The sequence below is a fragment of the Pangasianodon hypophthalmus genome, chromosome 8, assembly GCF_027358585.1.
Source record: "Pangasianodon hypophthalmus isolate fPanHyp1 chromosome 8, fPanHyp1.pri, whole genome shotgun sequence".
NCBI lineage: Eukaryota > Metazoa > Chordata > Actinopteri > Siluriformes > Pangasiidae > Pangasianodon > Pangasianodon hypophthalmus.
Genome location: NC_069717.1, coordinates 27,435,381 through 27,456,033, shown reverse-complemented (window position 1 = coordinate 27,456,033; position 20,653 = coordinate 27,435,381). Strand labels below are relative to the sequence as shown.

The following is a 20,653-nucleotide window of genomic DNA, read 5'->3' as shown; positions in this document are numbered from 1 at the left end:
TAAAAACGAACATTTTAAACTATAATCATGAGATAAAGGCAATACGATTGTGCAGAAAACGGACCATGATGCTTTGATTATTAGTATGCAAATGTGGAACGTGTATATAATGAATTAGCATTAAAATATTAAATAATGTTATTATACGTTTTTGAGTATCCAGTTTTCCTCTGAGTTGCATTTTGGAACCAACAATCAGGTCGTTCTGGTCGGATTCCCAAGTGGCCTGTAGTGTGTGATTGTACCCATCATGAATACAAAATAGATGAATACGCAGTGGTGTACTTTACACAACACTCAGAACAAAACAGAAAGAAGACTCTTCCCATAATTGTACAATGCCCTCAGTGCAGGACTCGCACTCCTTTTACTCTCTTTCGTTCTTTTAACCGGAGAGAAAGAAAAAAGTTTAGCATTACACGTTCAAGCTCTTCTTCATTTACAAATTTTTCTACATCTCTCCCTGTGTCTTATCGTCATCCAAGTACATACTGTACAATAGCACCCTGCTGGTGTGTTTATCCCTGTGTGTGTGTTTATGTGTGTGTTTGTGTGTGTGTGTTAGATCTCCAACTGTTCTTGATCAAGTCTATGGGCCGAGTTTCTCTCTGCTTGCGCAAGACTGCTTTAATAAATGAGGCCCATTAGCATGACAAAGCTCTGTACTGAACAGAGGGCTGTGCCAGGGGGGGTCTTAACACACCTTTTTTTTCCTCAACACACACACACACACACACACACACACATATACATACACAGAATGCTGGAAGGTGAAGAAGGAGGCAGGGAAGGAGAGGATGAAGACATGATCGTGAAGAGAAGAGCTGACACTTAAAGCTGGGTATACACACTAATTTATATACTCACTCACACACACACACACACACACACAGATACAGTATGAAATGGAGTCTTGGTTACACTCGTCTATGTGACATGAAGTCCATTGCCATGAGGACACTTGTACAGACATAGACCTGTGTGTGAGCCCCATCTGAGTTCTTTTACAAACACACACACACACACACACACACACACACGCACAAACACAGCAAGACAGATGTGTGGCAAGAGAGACAAAGAAGCATCTCACTACAAGGGACAGAAGACACTCCGAAACAGCCATCGTTCTTTCTCCTGTAAGTCCTCTTTCTTCATTTTATAGATTTTATTTTATTTACACGTCCATCGCTTTGTCCTCCTCTCGTGCCACTTTGTATGTCGTTTGGAGAATGCAGAAGTTTAATGATCCTCCTGGTAAAAGCAGAACACTGTTTGAAAAATAGAGGAACTCTGACTCAGTTGGACTTTAGTGACTTTAGAGACAGTTTCAAGTCTGTTCGTATGTTGTTTCGTGTTAAAGTCTGGACCAATAAGAATTTTATTATCGATGTGGTTGATTTATTTAAGACTCGTTTACTGGATGCTCAGAATTTTTTTACGACCTCTCATTCCTATCCTCTGTGTGGCTTTTTCCAGATGGGAAGATGTCTCCCGTCCTACTGATGGCGATTTTGTCCATGGTAATCATACAGTTCATATTTCTGATAATGATAATTATAACATTTTGTGATAGATGTTCCTATAGATGGTCTGTTTTGGAAGGCAAAAGCTTCAGGGATTTCGAAACGAAATAAATTATTTGCCTTAAGCCTTTGCCCCTTTAAGTAGGCTAACATTAAGTAACATTAACTTTTGTAATAAATGGCTACATCTGTTATTTAAACCATAATACTTTCGTGAAATATATTAACATCTTTACTAATTTTTGTATTTTTACTATCACAATTTTACAAAATATTTAAAAAATTTAATTTAATGTGACATTTCTATCACAGTCTTGAGGAACCCTGTGCTAAGGTGTTGTACACTTACTAGCTATGAAACCTGGAAGCTAATACAAGTATTTAAATGTGAATTTCATGTATTTGAATTTTATATACATGACATTAAATGTTTTTTTTTGTGTGTGTGTGTATTCAATGAATTTACATTTTTGCTGGTATTTTTTCTTTGTTTTGAACTTGTTAGCAGTAAGATTTGCCTTTAAAAGTACAGAATTCAAAATTACAGGTTATGGATTTTAGATTAAAAAAAACCCCTGAAATCTCAGAAATTCAAATCACAACAGTACAGATTTAATGTAAATTAGGGCAAAAGTTGAAGCATCCAGGATTCCCAGGGAAAAGTAGACGCTTTGAGTGGTCGAACTCAGCATTTAGCCATTCACAGTCATCTGTCACGCTCACGTCCATGAAGTGAAGAGAGGAGATGTGGAGTGGAGTTAACTGGACACAAAAACATAAGATAAAGAATTTAGAAAATAGCTAAATTGCTATCTTTGGTTAGCTAATGATCGCATTAGCGTAGCCTAACTAGCTGGGACATTACCTAAATGGTTACACTGGGGATCAAGGGTTTCACATCACTGAAAAATAACTCGCTATTTGAGTAGAATATAAAACTTTTTTATTTGATTGACCATTCTGAAAACGTCTACTTATCCCTTGGAATCCCGGATACTTCACCTTTCAACTTGTTTACATGAAATCTGTATGTCCGAGATTTTGTTAGATGTACTTAGGGTATTGATTTTTTAAAATCTCAAAAAGGTAGCCTGTCATTTTTAATCAAATGTTTTAAAGGCAAATCTCATCCCTAGCAAGTTCAGAACAAAGAAAAAAAACCTTGGCAAAAAGACTTCATATTATTCAACGTGATGTGAGTATAATTCAAATATATAAAAAAAACATTTTGTATGTTCTTCATTTTTATGTTCATGCTAGCTTTCTGAATGTTTCGCCTCGAAGACAGTAGACACTTCCAGCTCTGAAAATATATCAACAGAGTCGTTCCAAGAAGCAGTGTCAGAGAGGTGCATTGTGGGTGAGTTTTACAAAATCGTTTTGTTTTTCTACCAGAATTCATAAAATATGAGGGATTTGATTGAATGTCACAGAATGGAATCTGTAACTGAAACTACTCAGAAGTCACAAGATACTAAACTAATGCTCTCATGGTACAATGCTTGACATGGGGGTGGTACCCTGAAGGGTAGGTCTTTTGTTGCTTTATTGTGCATGTGCATCTGGGACAGTGAAATATAAGGTACATAATTGGACCATAATTGGATGACTATAGGACCTTTTGGGATACATTTCCAGTTTAACCTTTCTGTAACTGTTCCTGTCACAAATGAATACGAATGTGTGATCCTGATTGCATCATTCTAGTGTTCTTGAAAAAAGTGTACAATAAATCCAACGTAACCTTCTCCTCTGGTAGATTCTGTGGCCCTTCGTAACCCTCCGTTTCAGACCTCAGAGACCGTATTCCAGCTGGTGAATGCTTCCTGCAGCTTCGACCAGGCTTTCCACTACTGCCAGAGCCACTTCAGCTCCCTCACCATTCAGGGTCAGCATGAGGATGAAGAGGGCATGAGGAAGGTTCTGGCTCAGTCCGGGATGCACCGTCCGGTCTGGGTCAGAGACAGCAACAAACCCAACCCCACATCCGCACAGAGTCTTTCCAAACAGAGTAAGTCTCCCAAGGAGGTCTAGCTTCCAAACCGGAAAGGATGGTGGATTGTTGACTACAACGCTGGGCAGTGTTTAATTTAGCGATGCATTGATATTTGATGTCACATGTTTTTTAGTTCTGTTTATGTTTCCCTGGTTTACTTATCAGCCATGAAGAATATGTGTGTGTGTGTGTGTGTGTGTTCATGCACTTACACTACTAAGCTTGTTCTAGATAACATTAGCAAGTTCATTTTTAATGAAGTGCATTAGCTATATAGTTGATTAGTTGCCTTGGCCCGAGTAGGTTGGCAGTGGAGTAGAGCAGGATTTGTTCAAATTCAGAAAAGTGCTTCTGTACAGCTGTTAGGAAAGTCCGTTTTATCGTTTTCATTGCGTTTGAATCTCTCTTTGTCGATGACCGATAGAGGGTGATCATCAGTAACAACCTACTGGCTAAGCGCTGTTATTTTCACTCACCTAGCATTGTCTGCAGCCATTCTTCTCACCTAGCCAGTGTTTGTTGTTAATGTTGAACTTTAAGATGTTTAAGATGTTTTATCAGGTTACTTGTATTGTAGAGATTGTAAGATGCTGCAGATATTTTCACAGAGCACACTTCGTGTGCTTCATTTTGCCATCATTAATTGTAAAATACATCTCGATCGCTGTCATTTTGTTTCATCGGTTGATTAGCAAGACCAGGCTTATGTCACATAGCAGCACGTAGTATTGGATGTTTGTATCAGCATTAAAAAAAGCATTTTTTTATGAATACGAGTAAATGAGCAGTATTGGGATTGATACATCATTAGTTTTATTGATAAATTGTGTATTTTCCCCTCTTTTATTTCTGGGGCAGATGTTGTCCTGTCAGGATTGTCCTTCTCTGGCAGCTCTAAAGATGGGTATGCTCGAGTGGAGGCCTCATTCCCACCACTGTCTGCTGTGAGCGTATGCGTACGTGCCCAGTTCGCCCCGCACCATGAAAAGGTGTCGACTCTGTTCTCATACGCTGCACCCACCTTGACGAACGAATTCCAGCTCCGCGGATGCTTAGACAAGACCAAGAGGCATGTCCTGCTGGCCCTCATCATCCACGGAAAGCACCACTCTTACAAAGCTTGGTTTCCCAACAATGGTGACTGGCACCAGATTTGCGTTACTTGGCGGAAAAGTGATGGACTTTGGGATATTTATGTGGACGGCGAAAAACGCGACTCAGCCTCAGACGAAAACTCATCTCGGGATATCTACGGAAATGGGATATTTATTCTGGGACAGGACCAGGATTCTTTTGGGGGGAATTTCACTGAACCATTTTTGGGGAACATGACGGATCTAAACATTTGGAATTCGTGGCTGGCCGAGGGACAGATTCGGACACTGTTCACCTGTTCATCTGCCTCAAATCTGAGGCCGTTTTTCAGCTGGCAGGAGCGCAATTTGACCCTCCACACTGTTGTGAAGGAGATATCAGGGATGGTGCAATGCCCTGGTGAGTATATATATATATATATATACCTCAATCTCAATACTGCCGCTCTGGTAAAAGTGCAACAATTCAAGATGGAAGTATTAGTATGGCTCGTGTGCCAGTATGTTACAAAAGATGTAATATAACCCGTATGGAAACTAGGTTATTTGTTAAGAGTGTGGAGGAATGAGGAGATAAAAGATGTTTAAAAATCTCCAGGTTTGCTGCAGCAGAAACAGAAAGAGCAGGATTCCTGCCGAGTTCTGAATGACTTGAATGGACCAAAATACATCACAACACCTTGCTCAAACACTCATCCCTTCATCTGCAAAATCAGCAAAGGTTTGTATACTGTTTATTTGTGAATGTGTTTGGATCCATTTATCTGAACAATAAGCATCAAATTACTAGCATGTGTGATGTGTCCTTCAGACCGCTATCTGAAGAAGAAAGAGCTGGAGGAGTCGTTGATTTCGCACCCAAGTCCCTTCATGCAAAACCTCATGAAACATGGCGTGGTAAGCATTCCTCTTATTCTTCCTTGGTCTCAACCGAGAGTTTGTACAAAATAATATTCATGTTGTCTTTTCTGTTCACATGCACAATAGATAGATAGATAGATAGATAGATAGATAGATAGATAGATAGTACTTTACTGATCTACTTTATTGATCCCTGAGGGGAAATCTGGGATGACAGGAAGTAATACCTTCTTCTAGAAAACCACCTAATCATTGGCGCAATGTACAAATTAAGCCAACTAGTTACAATAAAGACTTGACCTCAAAAAAAAGATGTGATGGTTTTCAGTCGCAATCTTGACTCAGTCATGCTTTCATTTGGATTCGGTTTTGACTTGGCCTTGACCCTTTTAAGACACGATCTTGACTCAATCTTGGCTAGTCCTGGTCTTAGACTTGACAGTGGTGGTCTTGACTACAGACCTAATACCAAATACAGAGTTGTTTCCTGGACTTGTGTACCAGTGGTCTAAGAATGATGACCAATACACTCCAGATATGATTTCTCTGTATAAATGGACATGCCTATATGAAGTACATATTAATTAATAGACTTTGTACCCATAACATGGGCAGCATGGTGGCGCAGTGGGCAGTGTTGCTGCCTGACAGCTCCAGGGTCCATGGATTGTTCCTGAGCTTGGGTTGCTGTCTGTGTGGAATTTCGCATGTCTGCATGGATTTCTTCTAGGTTCTCTGATTTTCATTCACCTTCCAAAAACATTCCAGTATCTTGAATTGTTACACGAAATTGCTTCCTAGGTGTGAATGTGTGGTTCTCTGTGATGGATTGGCATCCCATTCAGAGTGTATTCCCACCTCTACTTCTCTCCCAGTGTTCCCGGGATAGGCTCCGGATCCACCGCGACCCTGACCATTGTAAAGCACTTACTGCAAATGAATGAATGAATGAATACTCATAACACGCATGAAGTCTACAGTCTCCATGCACTGTACAGTCATTTAAAAAGTTCTTTTAAACATTGTCTATATTTTATTTTCCACCATTTTTAACATGGCCGATTCTTGGTTCCAGCTTGTTTTGGTGCAAGATGGTACAAAAGCCTGCTCTAAAAAATTTAAAGGATGCTGTATTCTTTCCTGGTATGGGATTATGCAATCCATAAGAAAAACCCAACATTCATTCATTCTAGAAATTAATGAATTCCAGAAAAACGACATACATTCATTTCAGGAATGTAGTGACCGGTCAGAGTGACCACTTTCCTTTCTTTGGCCCAGGAATTGTTGGAAGATGGCCACTTTTTTTTTCCAAAAAACACATTTCGCAATTAAAAAGAGGCACATTCTGGAAATTATCCACTAGACATTCATGAACTGGATCTCATTCATTTATCTTCAGTACTCTGCTGCATGACTGTGTGAATCTAATGAGCCAATCTAATTTCTCCAAATTGCTCCCTCAAAACATCAACAGCCTTTGCAGGTTCTGTTGCTTCAAAACATGGTTTTAGTGCCAAGTGTCAGTGTGCAAATCCTTTTGGTTTCAGACCACCAGCGATATCCTCGGCATGCCTGATGCAGATGACACCTGGCCTGGAGTCTCTCATCTGCTTAATGTCTCTGAGTTTTATCTGCGGGAGTCCCAGGGCCAACTGGAGAGCAGGGATGTTCCATCTCTGCTTGGGATGCTGTCTCGAGTTGCCGAGCTGCCGACCACAGGCGACCAGGGCCACACGAAGGTACACGCACTCAGCCACAGCTTCATCAGTCTGGCGGATACGCTCATGAATGAGAAGATCATGGACAAATGGCAGAACATCAGTGAGGTAAAACCATTGAAATGTATGTTATTAAAGAGTACAGCCATAGACACAATGATTGGTTGGAGAGTTTCTAATTAAAAGTGCTAAATACATGTCTTTGTGTTTAGGTTGTTAGTGGACCAATGGTTGTGGTGCAGACCCTCGACCGCATGGCGTCTAACCTCAGCCCGCTGCTCCTGGGGGGCACAGACCACGTGCAAATAAACAGCAGCAATATTAGTACGTCTCTCGGCATTCCCCTTCATTTTTTATATTTACTCATGTTTAAAGTGTATATTATGTCTTACCATTATGATCATCAGAGGATCTCTGTATAACCATGTCCGATTCAGGACTGCAGGTCAAACACAAGAACGTGTCTGAGAGTTCTCATGGAGCAGAGTTCTGCAGTTTCGGCACAGCCGGTCCCACGGGTCTGGACTGCATTTCTGTTCCACCTCAAAGCATGCAGGAGCTCCACAATGAGGGTATATAAACACTTCCTACAGCTCTCTCTGTATTAATCTGCATTTCACTTGGTTAGTGTTTAATTAGAATTGTAGAATTAGTGTATTTCTTATGGTGTTGTCAACAGCAGTTTATTTAAATTTCTTCAAAAAAAAAAAATCAGTCTATAGTGATTATGTTCAGGCTATAGCAAATGTTACTGTAGACATAAATATTAAAGACCTAAGTAGGCAGCAGAGGATGCAATACTAAGGATATTAAAAAGATAATCAAAATGGCTCATATATGAGCCCCTTCAACTCCCAGGATGATGACAGTTCTAAACTCTCATTGCTCACTCTTAAAACTAACTTACTGAGTTACTGAACAAGTGGCTACCAAAAAAAAAATGCCACTACTTAAACCAGAAGTTAATTCTAGTCTAATCTAGCAAGCTAATAAAGCTAGATAGTGTTTTATTAGCTTGCTAGTTTAGCAAAGTGAACCTTGGTTAACTTTGCTAATCACCCTAATCACACACAAGTCTTATACCTTTCAAAGCGATGAAATAGAACTGTACACATGAAATGTTTTGCTACAGCACTTAAGTTGTTGCTGTAAAAAATGTGGCATATGGTATTTTTTGTTATATGTGCGTCGGAATATTATACAAATAAATGAGCGTTCATTTCACAGTGCAGAAAGTGAGGCGCACTATGGCAGCCAATGACTTCATCGGTTTATATGTGATTAAAACTAATCATGTGTTATACTAAGCAAACGTGTGTTTGTACGTGTTCAGGCTTCGGGAAAGTGACTCTGTTAAATGCGTGGTACGGCTCCTTGAGGCCGCTTTTGAATGGAGAGGAGAACATCACGCTCATCCCCATCAGCACTGACACCTCTTTCAAGTAAGTCTCATTCAACTAACTTTATACCACAGCACTGTTGAATTCTTGATTCTGATTGGTCAGAATGTGTTGATGAATTTAAGTTTTAATACGTTATTGTTTCTATAGTAACAGCTCATTCACAGGGACTTGTACAGTGGATGCTCTATATAATTTAAGACTTATAATAAACAAATAAACAAGAAAGACGTATAATTGTTAACATGGTGGAGCTTTCTGTAAGGAGACATTTAGCATTTTTGGAAGGAGTCTCCAGTGTCAGAGCTTTGAACAGGACTTTGTTTTGACAAGCTGCATTTTTTTTTTTTTGACTGATTAACTTAGCTTGTTTTGTGAATGTTCCTCAACATTAAATGTAACTATAAACTGAATAAATAAATAAATGAAGTGAAATAAATGAACATTATAATCGTATGCAAATTGCTGTGGTATAAGTGGAATAAAACACATATATGTTTTATGTGAATGTTATGTTATAGGAAAATAATAACCTTAGCGCTGGTTACAATAACTCCACGTGATAATTTTCCTGTAACATCACATCCCCCAGTGTTGTATCCTTACTTGATAAAAATAAGGCTAATCAGCTAATGCTAATTAGACAAGTTGTGATGTATGTGACTGTGTGTCAGATATAAAGGGACAGTCCTGGGCTCATCGCTCATTTCCAGCACAGTGATGGCTGATGGGAAGTTCGTCAGTCTGGGTGTGCAGTATACACTCCGCCATCACAATCAGGTAACCTTTTTAGTCGAAATCGAGATTTTATTTATAAATCAGTTAAGACAGCAGTATCATGGCTTAACAAATCTCACTCATCTTTCTTTAGAGCACTTCAGGGATTGTTCATAAGCCGGTCTGTGCTTTTTGGGATTTCGAGCTCCTGTGAGTGCGTGTGTATTCATATATTAATGATTCTGTCGATATAGCAGTTTTCTAAAATGCTTGTGTTTTTTTTTATTGTGGCTACTCAGGGCAGAGGATAGAGGAGGATGGTCAACTGATGGCTGTGAGGTCATTTCCTCACAAGAAGACAGGACTTCCTGTTACTGTAACCACACCACCAACTTTGCCTTGCTCCTGCAGATTTATGAGGTTCAGGTACGGCTTGATGAAAAATAGCAATGCGGATCAGGGAGTTTGCACTCGTATCAACCGCTCCAACATGTTTTACATGTAATCCTATGGGATGAGGCTGGTTTTTAGTGAAGCCAGCCAACCGCATCACAGCCAACTGCTGCGCATGCTTCATCACAGGGCAGCGTAACACACTCAGAAGAAAGCGCTATCCCCCTCATCCACATACATGAGCTCACGGGCACCCACGATTGGCTAGTATCACTCTATCACTGTGATAGACAGGAGAGAGAGAGAGAGAGAGAGAGAGAATGGCCCTGTTTAGTTAAACACAGTAAAACGCTGCATTAAAAGTGTAATAAATGGTGGTGAATATTTGTAAGGATACTATTTGCATCATGATAAAACACGGTGTGTATGACTGTGTGTGTGTGTGTGTGTGTGTGTGTGTGTGTGTGTGTGTGTACGTGTGTGCGATCTGCAGCACACCCCGGAGGATGAGAGAGGTTTACAGATCCTGAGCTTCGTCGGCTGTGGAGTGTCTCTGTGTGGACTGATCTTCACCTTCATCCTCTTCATTGCTGTCAGGTGAGAGCAGCGAGGGTGTGTGTATTTCATCCTACACTCATTTATTCAACGGACACTTTATTAGGTTGCTTTACTTTGTAGCTACATTCATTAGACCATGTGTTGCCATGCAAAAAGTATTGCCCCCCTCTACCCTGTACATCAGTGGAAAGAGACCACCACTGAGTGGATATTATTTAGTTAGACACTAAATCTCCTATTTAATGTGTGTTAATAATCCTCTAGATTTCATCAAGTGTTTAAAGCCTGCAATAACTCTGCTGTACCTGATCTGCTGTACACACACACACACACACCATGTCAGTGTCACTGTTCTGCTGAAAATAAACCACCATAGATATAACATCTGCTCAGTGGTGCTCATGTAGTGGTCCCTGTCCATCACAGGCAGATTCGGGGTCCGACATTTAAGAAATGATGACTTTAAGCCAGAGAAAGAAAGTTAAGCCAAAATATTTGGAAGGAGTTCATAAAAATTAAATGGTTTAAATATACAGTAAACATTAAAATATGTTTCTCTAATCTTGTCGGATAGATACTTGGAAATTACATTTTTTAAAACCCCCTACAACGGACTGTACCATTTCTTAACTGTGTACACTGCCTCACACATAACTTTTACTTTTTAATATTTATTCACTGTGGATAGAAAGAAAGAAACTAGTCACACTTTTGTGTGCCTTAGCTAGTGGTCCATGACGCAAAGCCAGGGGTTTTGGAAAGTTTTGAAAATTTTAGTTACAGAAGTAGAAATCACAAATAAACCAATATTAATGTTATTATGTTTATTATTTGGTCCCTATAATAATGAGCCTGTCTGAGTGGTCACTTGACTTAAATGGTGCCGCAGCTAAAAAACAAATGAGTCTATAAATGATGTTAACTTGGACCTTTCTGTGAGTCAGCTTCATAGAAATGAAAAGCCAAAATAAATAGCCAAAATATTCTTAAATAATGAGCCTGATATTTAAATAGCTTTGACATTATGTGTATATAATTAATAGTGAAGTAATATTGATGACTCTCTAGCCACTAGACTTCAAAAATGACATTAAATAAGCAAGTCAGTGAAACACACAGCTAGGATGCTTGTACTGAATGCTGAATGTCATTTACATCCTGTGTGTGTGTGTGTGTGTGTTTGTGTGTGTGTGTGTGTGTGTGTGTGTGTGTGTGTGTGTGTATTTCCTGCTTTGTGTCTCCCTCTAGTGTCCCAAAATCTGACCGCACCACAGTGCATAAAAATCTGATAGTAGCTTTGGCTGCTGCGCAGTTTCTCCTCATCTTCAGCTACTGGGCATCTGCTAACCAGGTACTTTATGGAATTATACAATGATAAGAAAAATGTAAAAAAAAAAATAAAAAAAAAGTAAAATACTGTTCATAAGATGCGAAGCAGAGTTACTGTTGAATATTTTCCTGTACCAGCATGCCTTCTTGTATCACAGTAATTCCCCAATGATTACAATTTTATATTTATTAAGAATGACACATTATACTTTTCATCCATTTATAGTTTACATTTAACTTGTAATGTTAAACACATATAAATGTAAAAATATTTAACCTAAGGAAAGGGATTTTAACCCAGAAATGTAAAATTCTGACTCAAAAGTTTGACTTATTATCTCAAAAATCTGACTTATTATCTCAAAATTGTTACTTATTATGTCAAAAATCTGACTCATTATCTCAAAATTTTGACTTAGTATCTCAACCTTTTAACTTATCATCTAAACATTCTGACTTATCTCAGTATTCTAGCTTATTATCTCAACCTTTTTACTTATCTCAAAATTTCATCTTATTCTGACTTATTATCTCAAAATTCTGGCTTATGAACAAAATACTTGTTATTCATTTATACTTGAATTTAATGTTGCAGAACGTCTGTGAAATAACTTCCTGTTCTCACTTATGTTATAGCAGCTATAAACAGTTGTTCTCTCACCAGCCTTTCTTTCGTTCCTTTTCTTGAAGTTATGACAAAAATAAAACAACTTGTCATGTTACCAAGAAACCGTAAATCATAACCCCCTCTGTCTTGAAGACTTAGCTGTACCTCTGACTGTTACAAAGCACTGACACTGGAGACTATTTCCATAAACTTTAAATAAACATCTCCTTACAGAGAACTTCAGCATATCAATGATTATACACATTTTTTAATACGTTTATGTGAAATGTGCCCTGTACAAGTCCTTGTGAATGAGCTGTTACTATAGAAACAAATGTATTAGAAGAAGTGCATTAATATAAACCTGTGATGTGCAGCTGCTGTACTGTCAGAGCTGCTGTTATAGAAAATTATTCAACACCTTCTGACCAATCGGAATTGAGAATTGAACAGTGCAGTGGTATTTTGTAGGAGCTGTGTTTGTTGGTGACGGCTCTCCTTCACCTGTTCTTCCTGGCCTCGTTCTGCTGGATGCTGGTTGAAGGGCTGCTGCTCTGGAGCAAAGTCGTCTCTGTGAACATCAGCGAGGACAGAAGAATGAGATTCTACTACGCCCTGGGCTGGGGTGTGTGTGTGTGTGTGTGTGTGTGTGTAACCAATGTTTAGTTGCATTCTTTATCACTTCCTGTTCTATACATTTAGATGGATGACTACTGAACACTGATAATGATAAGTATGTAACTGGGTGGTAATTGTGTTTGTGTGTGTGTATGTTTGTGTGTGTGTGTGTGTGTGTGTGTGTGTGTGCCACTCCCAGGTTTGCCAGTTGTCATTGTCTCTGTAACCTTGACAGTGTCGCTGAAAAAGTACAAGGCGGAGCAGCACTGCTGGCTCAACACAGAGTCTGATATTATTTGGGCTTTTGTGGGGCCTGTACTGTTTGTTCTAACGGTAAGTGTGTGTGTGTGTGTGTGTGTGCGTATGTGTGTGTGGCTGAGATATGCATGTGTATGTTTTGGTTATTTCGGGTTTTACAGTCACATCTCTTCCTGCCTCTCATTTTAAGGTCAACACTGTGGTCTTGTGCCGGGTCGTCATGGTAACCATCTCTAGTGCACGGCGCCGGGCCAAAATGCTGGCACCAAGCTCCGCCTCCAAATCAAAGCCCCTGGATCTGACCTGGTGAGGCTCCTCCCCTTTCTTGATTTCTGCACCTTAATGCGAGGACGTTTAAACTGTTGTTCTACTTTAGTAAAGGAACTTAATTCCAGGAAGTTTAGCCCAGGAACATTAGCCAAGGAAGTTTAGCCCAGGAACTCCAGCCCAGGAACATTAGATAGAGACTTGAATTTGAGCAATTTTAGTCCAGGAACTTAAGATAGATAAGTTAATTTGAATAATTTCATCCCAGGAAGATATATAATTTAATTCCAGGAATGTCATCTAGGAACTTGATTCCAGTAGCTTAGCCCAGGAATTTCATTCCAGGAAATTTACCCCAGGAACCCAGGAACTTTAGCCCAAGAACTTAATTCCAGGACTTTAGTCCAGGAATTTTAGTCCAGGAATTTATGTTAAAGTATTTAAATTAAACCCAAGAGTTTTAAACTTAAACTTTAGCGCAGGAACTTAATTCCTGAAACTGTAGCCTAGGAACTTAATTCTGGGAACTTTTAAACATATCTCAAAATTTAAATTTATCACAAAATTCTGATGTATAATCTCAGAATGTCAACTTATTATCTCAAAATTTTAACTTATTATCTCAAAATTAGCACAGGAACTGAATTGCAGTAATATCTTTTTTTTTTTTTTTTTTTTTTTTTTTTTACTTTTTCGAATTTTTAACTTGTTATAACCAAAATAATGAATGATTTAATGATTGTGTGATCTTATGTGCATGTGATTTTATGGTTTTTATCATAAAACCACACAGAGACCATAACGTTCTTATGGTTGTGTTTAAAAAACAATGAGTAAAACCAATAAGGCAAAATCCCACCTAATCTTGTCTGGGTGACATCATCAGTTTCTATTCCAGTTTTCAGTTTTCCAAGAAACATTAAGGCAGACATATAGTATAAACACACACACACATACACATACACACACACACACACACACACACACACAAGTGCGTACGCAAACACACCATCCCATTTTCTCTGCTCCTTTTCATCGGCTCTGGTCGGCCGATAATTGCTACATTTATTTCCACACCACTTGAGACTCTTCAAGCACCGCTGATGTTATATAAAATTGGCGCCTTGTGTCCCATCATCCGAAATCGAAAATCCTCAGTGACAAATTGAAGCAAACAAGGGCACATTGTTCCAGTGTGCCTACAAAACACTCTGGCGTGTGCCGTGGGCTGTGATGTGCAACTGAATAGAAAGAATAGCATTAAGAAGGTAAGAAATCGCAGAGGCCTTGAGCACAGCATTACAACTGATGATACACTGAGAAGGTTACAACCATGATGAGTGTGTGTGTTTGTGTGTGTGTGTGTGTATAAGGCATGAGACTCCAGGTAAAAATTATGATTTTGGTCAATAATATTTCAGATTTTTGGATCTATAACACGTCTACTCTAAAACGGTAGTAATAAAATATCGAAACAAAAAAAATGTTTACTTAACTGTTTTTGTCCACTCGTGGCCACCGTATTATCTGAAACTTAGCTACTTTGAAGAAGGTTTGAAGCTCCGCCTACTTCACAAACACGTCATGTCATATCATATGTCCCTGAAATGCTATATAAATATCAAGTATCATGTGTTATTATGATATTTATGCCAATTTCTTTTATAAATATTATAAACCACACTTATTAGTATGGAGATACATGAAGTCATTTTTAATTTTTGTTTTTGAACTTTCTTAAAATCATTTTCTGAAGTCTCAGTTTCTAGACGACCCTCATTGATGAAATATTACATGTTCATTGCTGTAAAAGTAAAAGCTCATTAGTAAGGAATTTCCCAAAATGTTGATTATTGTTGGCTTTGTGATAGAATTTAGTCAGAAAAATAAAATTATTAAAACAATAAAAATTATGATTATTAATGGAATTTTCGAGTATTCTCTGAAGAATGTGTTAATCCTGGAATGAATGAAATGAATGAGGAAGAAACTGGAGAACGTGGAGGAAACCCATACAGACACGGAGAGAACATGAAGTTCCACACAGACAATGCTCAGGATTGTTCTTTGATTCGGTGTGTGTATGTGTGTGTGTGTGTGTGTGTGTGTGTGTGTGTGTTTTTGCAGGGCGGCGACGCGGCCTGTCTTGATTCTGATGCCGGTTCTGGGTCTCACGTGGCTGTGTGGTGTCCTGGTGCACCTGTCTGTGGTTCTGGCCTACCTGTTTGTTTCACTTAATGCCTTCCAGGTAACACACACACACACACACACACACACACAGTTCTGGCACTATATTTGCTCATTAGCCCCCCTTTAAAGTCATAACTCAAACAAACCCGTCTTTTTTAAAGCGAGCTCGCTTTTTTCATCCTTTCCTTCCTTCCATTTCATCCTCATCTCTCTCCCTTCCTCCAACTCTTTCCTCCCTTTCTCTCTCTCTCTCTCTGTCTCTCTCTCTCTCTGCGAGCCTGGCCTTCGATTGACCTCGCTCAGGGCTTGTTAATTTAGATTTACGGTGTGTGTGCAGAGCAGAGAGATAGAGAGAGGGGACGGGAGATAGAGAGGGAGTAGGAGGCTCACGACTCGGTTCCGTGTTTGGAAGGAAGCCGTGCTGATATAATTAGCCAGAGGGAATCTATCACTGCTGTGCTGTGCACTGACTCCTGATCCGGGGTCGGAGAAACACGGGATTTGGATCAGGGAAGAAAGGAGAATCTGTTTCAGACTTTTCACTGGGAAAAAAGTGTGTGGAAGTGGGTTTGGCTCGAGACGTTCGGCTCTGAGAAGTTTAGACGTTTTTAAGCTGTGCAAAGCTTTGAGCCTTTATAATCAGTCCACTTCTTTTATTATAGTCTTTCTTTCTTTCTTTCTTTCTTTCTTTCTTTCATCCATACATTCTTTTTTCTTGCATCTTCCCTTCATTCATTCATTTGTTCATTCATACATTCTTTAATTTATCTGTTTGTTTGTTTTTTCTTTCTTTCTTTCATCCATACTTTCTTTCATTCTTTCACTCATACATTCTTTTTTCTTGCATCTTCCCTTCATTCATTCATTTGTTCATTCATACATTCTTTAATTTATTTGTTTGTTTGTTTTTTCTTTCTTTCTTTCATCCATACTTTCTTTCATTCTTTCACTCATACATTCTTTTTTCTTGCATTCTTCCCTTCATTCATTCATTCATTTGTTCGTTCATACATTTTTTAAATTTATTTGTTTGTTTTTCTTTCTTTTATTCATTTTTTCAAAAATTTTGAAAATGCTTTTCATTTTGTTCATTCATCCATAATTTCTTCCTTTTTGTCTTGTTTTTTTTTTTCATGCTTTCTTTCTTTCTTTCTTTCTTTCTTCCATTAATTCTTTGTTTCTTTCTTTCTCTCACTCTGTTTCATTCATTTACTCATTTATTCTTTCTTCCTTTCATTAATTCTTTAATTTGTTTGTTCATTCATTCTTTCATTCATCCTTTCTTTCATTCTTTCATTTGTCTTTCATGCATTAAGGTTTTCATTCATTTGTTCATTCCTTCTTTATTTGTTTGTTTTCCTTTCCTTCTATCTTTGTTGTTTCATTCTTCCTTTCCTTCCTTCCGAGTATGAGCTGATGTGTGCTACTGATGTGACCTGGACGTCCTCACACTATCTGAGTTTCCCTCTTTCTGATTCTCATTTCATTTCGCGTGCAGTGTAGTCTTCAGGCTGATCCTGATCTCGTACTGTTTTTGTGATTTGTTATTGAGTGATGACACACACTCCGCTCTCTCTCGTCTCGTCTCCACAGGGTTTGTACATATTCCTGGTGTATGCGGTTTACAACAGCGAGGTAAGAATGTATCTGTCATGCTGTTGTTTTGGTGTAGATGCTACGTGCTGGAGCGTCGTGACTCTCTGTACTTTTGCTCACCAGGTGCAGAACGCTATAAAGAGAATTCAGGAGAAGAGGAAAGCTCTGTCATTTACTGTAAGAAAGACAATAATGTTATTTTTTAAAATTTTACCTACTGATTCATTTTACAGAGTAATACAAAGAAAGCCAGCTATTTAGCTATTTATGTTTAGCTTCCATTCAGTGTAACACTCAGTTTTGTTTTGTTTTTTGTGCTATTTACTAGCTAAGGATTGTTTTTAACTAAATGCCTAGTCCTCATTGCAGTTTCTGGTCTTGCAGAATTGCTCTCAGCCAATCAGCTTCTTGCCAACTCAGAGGACCCCTGGTGCATCATGGGTAGACAGCTTGCCTACCCCTTCCAGCCCAGAGAGCAGTAGCTCCAGTCACATGACCATCTCCACAGCCAGCTCGTTCGTCATTAAGAACGGTGTGTGTGTGTGTGTGTGTGTGTGTGTGTGAGTGAGTGAAGTTTGCAGTGTTGTCAATCTCACATTTTCACTCTTTCTTTCATTGTCTCTCTAGAAAGTTTTGGAAATGACAAACCTGTAAGCTTCTCATTAAAACCGACTTTGGAAAATCCAGTAAGAACACACACACACCCCCACACACACACACACACACACCCCCACACACACACACACACACACCCACACACACACACACCCCCACACACACCGTGGACCATATTTATGGAGTTGCATGGGAATGCAATGCTTAAATTTAATTACTTGTGAACCTTAAATACATAATGAATCATAATCAGTGATAATGACTAATAATGAATCATAACAAAATCATAATTAATAGTAATGAATCATAATGAAGCATAATGAAGCATAATGAAGAATTTTGAATCAGTCATAGTGAATAAGAATCAATTAGAATCAGTCATAATGAATCAGAATCAATCATAACGACTCCAACACACACACACACACACACATTTAAACCACGCTGTGTTCACTTACCATATGGTATTTTTGAATTTCATTATTTATTTATAGATTTACTGGTTTATGTGCAGTTATGAATATTTGTTTAAGCTCCGCCCCCTCGGCTCCCTGCTGCCTTGACCCCTCCCCTCATATCATTACCTACAGTAGACATTTCAGTAAAAATCATTATGTTTTTAAAAGTTCTGGCAGCATAACCAGTGTTTCATAAAGTCACATTTATGCAAAATTGTGATTCATAATGACAACATGAACACTGAAAACATTTAAATTAGGATTCATAATAAAAATGTATTAAAACTTAAACCTGGTTAAACCTTGTTACAATCAAAGATATGACTTTCCGAATAGAAATACAGTGTCATAATGGCATTTACATATGATTACTTTTGATAGGAACATAACTGTATACTCTTTCCCTCTTCACACTAATCTCTGATCTTCTTCTCCTCAGGCGGTTCAGCTCATGGCCTTCAAACCCTCAGGTAATCTCTCAGAAAAGCTGAAGAACTCAGGATTTGGCAACACTTACAGATAAATACTTGTAAATACATTTAGTCGTAAGAATTCACCCAGACCAGCTTGTATGAAAAGCTCTGAATGGCTAAGGTCAGGGGTTAATAATCATAGACGTTCTTACTTCATTTGTATGAACTCCAACCTCTCGCACACACAGGTTGTTTATGTTTTGTGTGAGGTTGTGTTGCACAGACGTGCAGTGTATTAATGTACAGTTGTGTTAAGGGTTGAACTCTAGAGGGTGCTGTATTTGCTAATACTAACAAATTCATTCTGTGAAGATTCTCAAGTCAATGTTTAAGTCTACATAAATATTTCAAAACATATTAATGAGTTTGGAATAACATTTGTGTTTTCTTACAAAATGAAAATATGAATTAAAAAACCCAAAGAGATTAAAACACCTGATTAAATGCAATGTTGCATGACTGTTAGATGTTATTACATAAAACTGGTTTAGGGTGAGACGAAGCGTATTCAAAGGCTGTCTACATAGAATAGAATAGAATGGAATGGAATGATATATAATGGTATAGAGTAGAATAGAATAGAATGGAATGGAACAGTGTATAATGGTATAAAATAGAATAGAATGGAATAGTATAGTATATAATAGTATAGAGAACAATAGAATAGAATGGAATGATATATAATGGTATAAAATAGAATAGAATGGAATGATATATAATGGTATAGAGTACAATAGAATGGAATGGAACAGTGTATAATGGTATAAAATAGAATAGAATGGAATAGTATAGTATATAATAGTATAGAGAACAATAGAATAGAATAGTGTATAATGGTATGGTGTTAAATGGAATGGAATAGTGTAGTATGGAATGAGAGAGAATAGACATGAATGCAATAGTATAGAATGGAATTGATTATAATAAAATAGATTGAAATAGAATAGTCTAAAATGGATTGGTATAGAATGAAATTGAATAGAATGGAATAGAATGGGACAGAATTGAATAGAATTGAATAAACTAGTATTGAATGGAACAGATGAGATGGGCGGGAATAGAATAGAGTAGAGTAGAATTGGGTAGAATGGAAAAGAATAAAATTTTATAGAATAGAATAGAATAGAATGTTACTGCATGTGATTATATTAGTTGCAGTGTTCGGACATGTGCTAATTGAATTTTCTGTTACAGCCTGTTGAAGACAGGACACTGGTGGACTACACATGCAGCTGACACACACACACACACACACACACACACACACGCACACGGCGAAGCAGCTGGAGAAGAGCCGGCCTCTCCCACACTGCAGTCCCCCTCGTTCCCAGGGTTAAAGTGAAACAGTGCCGTGTGTGTGTGTGTGTGTGTGTGTGCGTGTGGGATAAAACAGCAGACGGTGCCGAAGTTCTTCTGGGATTCTCCTCTTCACTCTTCACAGAACTCACACTGCTGAACCTGAAGCGTAGTTAGTGTTAGGAGTGGACACACACAGCGAGTCCCACCGCGCCGTACCTTCAGACCAGACGGCTTCAGCTGTCAGTGAGACGCTTTAACCGTGACTGTAGCTGAGTAGGTTAACGTAGATACGCTGGACTGTCACCACACACTGACGTACGACACACTGACGTACGACACACTGACGTACGACACACTTTAGTCCTGTGTGACGTGACCGTACCGACGCCTGCTTACTGGAGCAGAGCATGACATAGGAATTATTTGCATTAGCGAGGTGTTGGTGCACAAAAAGTAGTTTATAGAAAACTAAGTTTGTTTGCCATTTTTTGGGTGTATGATCTGAGGAAACAATAGAGATGTGATTTTATTTCTGTTCCAAATCTGATAGATGTAAATTATATGGGGATTTTTTTTCAATGTCAGAAAAAAAAATCGTGAATTGCTTTGACAATAATGAAAAACACTGTAAATAAACCTGTAACTGTAAAACTTCAATATGGTGAGTTGATTTATTT

General features: G+C 38.5%; 1 protein-coding gene across 1 annotated transcript; it reads left to right on the top strand.

The window, feature by feature from the left end:
- The first annotated feature begins 727 nt into the window (after positions 1 to 727).
- adgrd2 (adhesion G protein-coupled receptor D2) lies at positions 728 to 20,633 on the top strand. The gene is made up of 26 exons (XM_026945716.3): positions 728 to 1,139; positions 1,480 to 1,523; positions 2,787 to 2,886; positions 3,286 to 3,537; positions 4,381 to 5,016; positions 5,215 to 5,337; positions 5,428 to 5,513; positions 7,028 to 7,306; positions 7,411 to 7,522; positions 7,636 to 7,770; positions 8,532 to 8,640; positions 9,273 to 9,378; positions 9,470 to 9,525; positions 9,615 to 9,741; positions 10,202 to 10,305; positions 11,515 to 11,617; positions 12,674 to 12,827; positions 13,020 to 13,153; positions 13,269 to 13,384; positions 15,473 to 15,593; positions 17,129 to 17,170; positions 17,255 to 17,308; positions 17,516 to 17,663; positions 17,759 to 17,817; positions 18,644 to 18,674; positions 19,872 to 20,633. The coding sequence occupies exons 1-26, from the start codon at positions 1,061 to 1,063 to the stop codon at positions 19,877 to 19,879; spliced, it is 3,318 nt and encodes a 1,105-aa protein (XP_026801517.3). The 5' UTR covers positions 728 to 1,060; the 3' UTR covers positions 19,880 to 20,633.
- The last annotated feature ends 20 nt before the right edge of the window (positions 20,634 to 20,653 follow it).